Source organism: Pomacea canaliculata, linkage group LG5, assembly GCF_003073045.1.
Source record: "Pomacea canaliculata isolate SZHN2017 linkage group LG5, ASM307304v1, whole genome shotgun sequence".
NCBI lineage: Eukaryota > Metazoa > Mollusca > Gastropoda > Architaenioglossa > Ampullariidae > Pomacea > Pomacea canaliculata.
In genome coordinates, this window is record NC_037594.1 from 8857829 (window position 1) to 8865663 (window position 7835).

Genomic DNA, 7835 nt, shown 5'->3' on the forward strand with positions numbered 1-7835 from the left:
AAGGTGCGTCGCCTCACGCACAGGTGTTAGTGGGGTTATCCGTGATTAGTGTGCTCCAAAGAGATTTATAGAAATTATAGTAATGTAACTCCATGGAGTACACGAACTTGTATTATACACCTTGTACAAACGTGTAACACAAGTTTGTGGTGTGTGTGTGTTTAGAAGATATAGCAATGTTTGTCGAGGTAATTTGGTACAGATGACTTCTTTGAGGCCCCTTTTCAATGTTGAATTTTCACGCAAAATGGCACAGCCCTTCGTGCGAGATTATGTTGTGCTTTCTTCATTAAAGTTGATGCAGTTATGGAAGAGTTATAACTGATATCATACAGATGCTTTTCAATTGAGATGCTATAGTTGAAGCACGGACGCATGTCAACCGTGCTTCTTCAGCTGTTCTCACTGTTAGCCCGATATGGTAGCAAATCGGCGGTCATTTAAGATGACTTCGAGCATCAATTCACGGACTTACACGTGATCAATTGGCATGGATGACTAGTTAGGATGATTTTTGAAAATAAACTCTACTGACCAAGAAAACACTATATGCATACAATGCAAGTAAAACAGCTCAAAAAGTGTTGTCTTGGGTATGCATCCCACCCATCCCCAAGTTTTTGGGGGTGGGGAATAGTGATGCAGTATTTCTTTATTTTGTAGGCCATTATGTTCCAAGATCTAGAATGGGCTGCCCAGCGTATGGTCAACCAGTTCAGATCAAGGGAATGTGTGTATATATGGAATGTGAGTGCACACATTTAACGTACTATTATTGCCTTTAAAAAGGATTTCATTATTATTTGGAAACAGTGATCGAGTCATCTTCTTGATGTATCACTTTGGGAAAGTTAATCTGAAATGTTAAGAAAGTGCTGAGAACAAATACACATTTTTTTGAAACACTACTTTGCTATTAAAGGTGAGCAATCCACTATTAATCAAACACATTAACTATTACAGTAAGCACACTTTATTCTCAAAGTGAGTTAACCAGGTTTTACTATTAAAAGCCCAAATAGTGTAACAACCATGTACGTTAAGTAAAAACTTAAAACTAAAAGAACTATAACAATTAAAAATAACACATTGTAAATGAATCTTGTCACAGCACTTTTCTGCCACCTTCAAATCTAAATTAGTTTACAGCATAATTATATACAAAAATGTAATCATATCTTTGTAGGTCCAAAGATCAGTAAATAATCTTAGAAACAGAATGGATAAAAAAAAAAAACTTTCAGTAACATAAATAAACTGTCACCAACATAACACTTTCTATTTGAGACAGATAAATACACTTTTTATCTGTCAAGATTCCCCACCTGAGAATAAATCATCACAGTCATGTTAACTGCCTGAATTTTACAAATCACAGATTCTTTTATTTCTTAATATTGTTTGCACTTTCTTTTTTATGAGGGAGAGGGGAGGGACTGCAAAAAATATTTAACATTCTGGAACTATAATTTGCACAAAAACTTTGCCTCTTCATCCAGCTGCTTGCATACACAGGTATACATATACATTTGCTCGTACTAATACATATGCACAAATGTGCAAAATAAAATTGTCAAATAAAAAGTCTTAAAATACATGCAAACATATTTCCGTCTGCTAAACACAATAACTTCATAACAATGAACATTTGAGTGATACACAAATACTGTATCAAAACTATCAAAATACATGTGCTCTGACCCTTAAGAGGTAACATAAAAGGTGTGTTATGTGGTTGTATATCAACTAAAAGGATATCAACAAGTCTCATCGAATTTTCTTGCACAGGAAACCAAATGATGTACAGTTCATAAAACTTGAAAACCTGAAACTCATCATGGAAGAGTTCCCACATTTTTTTCTAGAATATGAAATCTTATAGAAATCTTAATGCATGATTTTTCTAGCCTACGCACGTCCTATATTTTTTTCCTAAACTGATGAGGCAGGTTCACCAGCACATCTCGAGATGTTCACCCTACTTGGAAAGTGAATTTCCACTGCTGAAAAAAAAAAATATATGTGGTAGACTTGGATGTTCTTATCTTTTGAAGCAACAAGCACATGACCCACACACAATTTATGATTGCCAATCAACTAAATAATGTACAGTGGTGAGGTGTTGTCACTGTGGTTGAGGCTGCATGACATCTCCATTCACCATATTTATCTCAGCCCACTATATAAGATTTTAGTGGACTGCCAAAGGTTGAAACAAAGTGGTGTAAGTTCATTCCATATAAAACAAAAACAGATCTTCTAAGGCAATGAAAAGAATCTATAATCAGTAAAAGTGAAAATACTAAAACAAAATGTTACACCTCATGATATAAAATTTATGTCTCATAATAATAAGATTATTACTAAGATATAAAAGTTAAATCTCATAATAATAAAATAAGATTATTTTATTAATAATCAATGTTTTTAGAAAAATCATAGTCTACCTGGATGCATTTGGCTGGTGTGATGCTGACTGTAAAAGAATGTCATTATGAGCTATCTTCATATGGTGGATTAATGTGGTTTCTTTTGCATACTTGTGATGGCAATGGACACATGTTAGCAGTGATTTCTCCGCATGAACAAAGCGAATATGTCGCTTCAGATCACCTGTAACAAATAACTTAACTCTTACTTTTAACTTCACTGGTTAAAAATTATTTGAATATTTTCTGTAACAAATATGTATATGTACACATAGACATATACAAGAGAGAAATATATTTAAAGAATATTGCAAAATGTTACCTCGACATAAGAATTTCCCAAGTTGCTGCACAGACACAAGTGAGTAGTGACAATGTACACCTGCACTTACCTAGACAATATTTATGCAAGCTAAAAGAAAATAATCACATTTTGCAATGTTTGTCTTAAATTTATCCAAGGTTTTTTTTATAGTAAATGTTATATACCTTCTTACTTTCTGAAAAAAGTTAATTAGAAGCAATATATATCACCCACTAAAAGTATTGGGTACCAAGCCCAGATATTACATTTCCATATACTATATGTTGAAATTTATTTATAAAGTTCTGATTATGATACAAAATGTATCAAAAATGGAATTCAAACCTGACTGGCAGAAGCAACGTTCACATTTGTCACACTTGAAGACTCGACTCTTTGCATGGAATCTTTCGTGGACAACCAAATCACTCTTTCGAATGTATCCTATTAGAAACATTGCATAATGAATCTGCTGTGTGATGAATATACTGTAACTAAGAATATAACAATGTCTAACACCAGAAATGTTCAGAAACAAAGAACTGCTTTATAAACACTGAGGGGGAAAAAGACTTACCTTTGCCACATGTGTTACATCGGAATGGCTCCTGCTTTGTGTGAATCTGCATGTGTCGGTTCATGTCACATCGCTGAAGGAATGGTCGTTTACAATAAAGGCATTGGTAGTATTTCTCTTCCTATACAAGACAATAAGCAAAATGGAAGAAGTCAGTTTTTTAAAACTCCTATCATGGTCAAACTCAGTCTGGAGTGGTGTTTTTTTCTTCAAATTTACTTTCACTTTTAATAGGCCTTATACTTACATAGTTTTGAATGATTCTTACAGCAGCATTTGTTGAAAGTACCACAGGATATGCTCATGTTAAAAAGCAGAGCAATTCAAAAGGATATCTGATGTAAACATGTCCTTAGTGTATAAAGTACAGAACTCTGCTGCATAGGAAACAAGACCATGCCACCCCTCTCCTTCATTTTCTACACTGGCTTCCCATCTATTCTTGCATCCAGTAAAACTGTGATGTTTTTTGATATCTTTGCTGGCAGCTGCCCTGATTATTTCTATGAACTGTTTTCCCTTATGTCCCAGCTAGACAACTCCGCTCCTCGTCTGACGATTGTCTCCTTACTCTTCCTGTCACCAAAACAACAACATATGGACACATGATTTTTGGTCATTGTGCAGAAAAAAAATGAAACTCTCTCCCTTTCCATATCTGCCACCTACCCACTATTGAATCCTTTAAACATCCACTGAAAAGCACCTCTTCCATAAACATTACTCCTAACAACCTTTCCCATAATGCTAGTTCTTTTTCACACTCTTCTTTTTTCAATATCCTGTAACTCTCAGCTCTTCTTCTTGTTCTTTGGTTCCTCTTTGTGTTTTCTGTATTTGATTTTATTCTTCATGTAGTATGGTTGTTTATTCTTTTATAGTTCATATGGTATTTGTTTGTTTTCCTGTACCTCGTATGCTGTCTATGTTTCGTTCTTGTTCTTAAGCGCTAAGAGTATCCTCCTTAGGAGTGTGAGTATGCACTTTAAAAATTTTGCATTTATTAATATTATTAATGAATAAAAAAAACTTGAAGACTTATTTTGCACATAATGTTGCACTGAAATTCTGTAAGCTTTCATTAATCATCAAATGCATTACCTTTTCCTTTTAAGTAAAGGTTATGTAGATATACAAATACTTAAAGATCTAGTGGGCATGGACGCTGGGTGCAATTTCTTTTTCTAATAGGTAAAACCCAGTGCCTTTGAATATCCATCTTCCTTTCTCAAGATAAATGCCCACAAACATCACTATGCACAGAAAGAGGTTGACACCACAAATGTTAAGATTGCATATGGATATATTTACCTTGTGAAGGCTTTATCCCATTGGAGAAATAGACTCTTATATTTACTAGGCATATCTATGTATAAAAATGTGACATCACAATTTTGACCTTTTTGTGTATAGTATTGGTAGGCATTTATATATATCAAGAATGGAAAGTGGAAGTATTTACCACCATTTATCTAGTAATGAGAGAAACATTTTTCTCCCCACTAAGCCCTTAAGAGCTTTGCGTAAGCATCTACTGTTAGTTGTCTGTAAGGCTGATAATATAAATACGACTGAGAATGAGCATTTATATGTAAATTTATAACTTATATTTATAACTTGTATTTATATGTAAAGCATGTTTATAAACTAGCAGCATGGATAAACATTTAAATATTACCCCTGCAGCAGTTATTGGTAAAAAAGGGTTTTCCCTCTACATGCAGTAACGAGCTCTTTAATTTTATTACGAGTACACAAACTTAAGAAGTATATAATTTTTCCTTTAGTTTTATCATAACCACATGGTGAACAGGAGACTGAAGGGGTTGTACAGTTACAATAAATGGAGCAACATGTTTTACACATCTAAAACGAAGCAGTATGGTCTTACCTGCAGATTGACTGTGTGTATTTTCTTATGGCGGGTTAGGTTATTTTGCCTGGTAAAAGTGGCTGTGCAGAAATCACATCTGATAAGCTTGTTATGTCCACCACTTATGTCTGGCTTTGAAATCTGAGTCTTTTCTCTTGTATCTTTTGCCAACACAAAATACATACACTTAGGAAAAAAATATAAAAAGTGCCTTGAAGATAAAGACTTTCTAAAATCAGGAATTAAACAGTACAGTGCATATATTGTCTCAGTCTGTATGTCTGGCTGAAATGTGCATACATAGACACAGTTTATAACTACTTCAGTACAATGTGTATTAATGGATGTTCATGAAGGGTAATTTCTTTTGATTCAGTAAAAGCAATACATTATCTTCAATTTGCTTACATTGTTTATCGCCACTGGCACCACTGGTACTGCTACAAGACTCAACTCTATGGACTGTAACTTTGGCTGCTGTTCCATTTCCAGGAACAATACTAATTATGACTGAACAGCCATTTTCTTTTTCTTTTTGCTTATTGGCTACTGTGTCCAACAGTAAATGAGACACAGTTGCAGGTATGCTCTTGTTTGTAGTTACTAATGATTTGTAAAGAGTTTGTTCTTCTGTTGTTTGTACCACTTGTTGAGATATAAGAGTATCTTTAGATGACTCATCATTTGTATTTTGTGCTTTAGAGACATGATCCAGTCCTCCTGGACAAGCAACTTCACATAGATGAACTTCCTTTAACTGTGAGTCTGTGACAACAGAACCATCTACTTCATCACTAGAATGTTCATGATACCTGCTACATGAAACCTTTCCAACACAAGCCAGTTCTTCATCATGAACATCACTTGAAGAATTAATGCCAATGTTTCCTTTTGTTAACTGATTGTCATTTTGAAGTCTCAAATCTGCACATTCTTCATTGGGTAAAAGTACCTGACTCAAGGGCTGGTCCTGCTCTTCACTTCTGCAACTAATAAGTGGTGTTGATCCATTATGTATGGTCAATCCACCAATCATTCCATCTGATAATTTTGGAACATCCCTCTGATTAGAATGTAGAGCATCTTGGGATTCATATCTACACTGAAGATCTCTCAAACTCTTGCTGTCACCTTCAAGTGAAGTAAGTGAAGAACAGTTTATGTCAGAACCCAGATGAGGACACTCTAAATGTTGTGTTTGAGTGTCTTTCAGCAAAGAGTTTTGTTCAATAAAGTGGTTTATCATCTGCTGTATTCCTTTCCCTCCAAGACTGTTAGGTCTCACAACACTAATTACCACTGCATGCTTAAAGTCTGCTTGCTGCAAATGATGCTCTACATCAAAATGTTTTGCTTTGATGGCTTGATCAGCTGCAGTAGCAGTGGAATTAACTTCGAGCAAAGTTTCTGTAGAAATATGCTTGCCCATGTCTTCATATTCAGGTTTTGAATTTATGTCCGAGCCTAACGATGGCACCACATCTGATGACAACTGAATGAAGACAGGCAAGCTGCCAAAGTGTGATGACGGTGGAACAATACTGACTACATCTGGTACAAGGGTGTGCTTGCCAAGCAGGACATAGCTAGGTGTGGAAGATGCATAAACATCAGGAGCTGTATGTTGTAAAAGATCAGGGTTGGGCGACTTGAAGCCTGCAACATTTTTCATCACTTTTTGTACGAAATCTGAGGCGTGAGGGTTACCAATTATCACTGGATGTGAAGGCATCGTTGGTGATGGAGCTTCTGGTAGACCCTGCAGCCTGCTCGTTCCCTGGTGTTCCATCAGGCTGCCGTGAACGTGTGGTATATTGTTGCCTGACATCGCTAACATTTGGGGTGTTGCCCACATAATCTTATCAGGAATTTGGATGTTTCCAGGAAAAGTATTAGTCACAAATGCTGAACTCTGTAAATCATCTATCAATATTCCTCGCGGCGCTGTGTTTGCGTTGCTAAGCACAGTAGAAGATGTGTGATCGAGTGAGAATCCATTTAAAGGATATGATGCACCCAATATATATTCAGGGTCGAATCTGGATTCTTCCGTGAAAGGATGGGCATCAGTTGCTTCATTACTGTTTTCTACCGTAGTCAAACTCCTGAAACTGGGGGCGTCTGGGGATAGGATATTCGAGTTACGAATGTTAGCTTCAGTTTCACGTTCGCTATGAATAACTTCAGTAGCACTACACAAGTTTGTGTTTGCCATTTCGTAACCGAAAAACTGTCGAGAAAGCTATCACGTCACTCCTATTTCCATGTCAGACACTTCTCGTTCTCCGCCTCCAAATGGAAATCCTAATCGACATTCACGTCAGTAATAGATTTATCAAACTGTTGCAACTTAGCTGGTGTGAGTGGGAGTAGTCTCCCCTTGCATCTACGCTTCGCCGCAATCACTTGTCCGCACGTCACGTAGGTCGTAAGGTCGCGGCTCGGGCTCGATGTCACAAGCACTGTTGTTTTGGAACTCATGCGTATCAGAGATTGTTGGATAACAGTCTGGAATTAACATAACTAAGCCCAAGATGTAATCTATACCCCCAAAGGTAGCGTGGAAAGTTCCCATGGTCCGTTAAACTCCATGAGTAAGAAACACGTCGATCGCAGACGGTAATTAAACTAGCAAAAAGTTAATCTCTCGAT

The 7835-nt window shown here is 36.2% G+C and overlaps 1 protein-coding gene across 2 annotated transcripts; it reads right to left on the reverse strand.

Annotated features, from left to right (window-relative positions):
* Positions 1 to 955: 955 nt before the first annotated feature.
* On the reverse strand, positions 956 to 7729 carry LOC112564999. 2 transcript variants are annotated; one of them, XM_025240204.1, is made up of 6 exons: positions 5592 to 7729; positions 5202 to 5344; positions 3311 to 3431; positions 3079 to 3177; positions 2448 to 2613; positions 956 to 2000 (listed from the first exon to the last, which is right to left on the reverse strand). In XM_025240204.1, exons 1-6 carry the CDS (start codon positions 7396 to 7398, stop codon positions 1979 to 1981), a joined length of 2358 nt encoding a protein of 785 aa, XP_025095989.1. In that variant the 5' UTR covers positions 7399 to 7729; the 3' UTR covers positions 956 to 1978. The 2 variants fall into 2 exon arrangements, with proteins under 2 accessions (XP_025095989.1, XP_025095988.1); XM_025240203.1 differs by having other exon boundaries at positions 956 to 2003; positions 5592 to 7727.
* Between the last annotated feature and the right edge of the window lie 106 nt (positions 7730 to 7835).

Bases quoted from the DNA above. Each gene is read 5' to 3' on its own strand.
- LOC112564999 (XM_025240203.1), bottom strand. From the start codon at position 7,398: ATGGCAAACACAAACTTGTGTAGTGCTACTGAAGTTATTCATAGCGAA. The intron at 3,178-3,310 runs GTAAGTCTTTTT...TGTTTCTAATAG, and splicing joins ATGTAACACATGTGGCAAAG to GATACATTCGAAAGAGTGAT. The intron at 2,004-2,447 runs GTAGACTATGAT...TTTTTTTTTCAG, and splicing joins CACCAGCCAAATGCATCCAG to CAGTGGAAATTCACTTTCCA.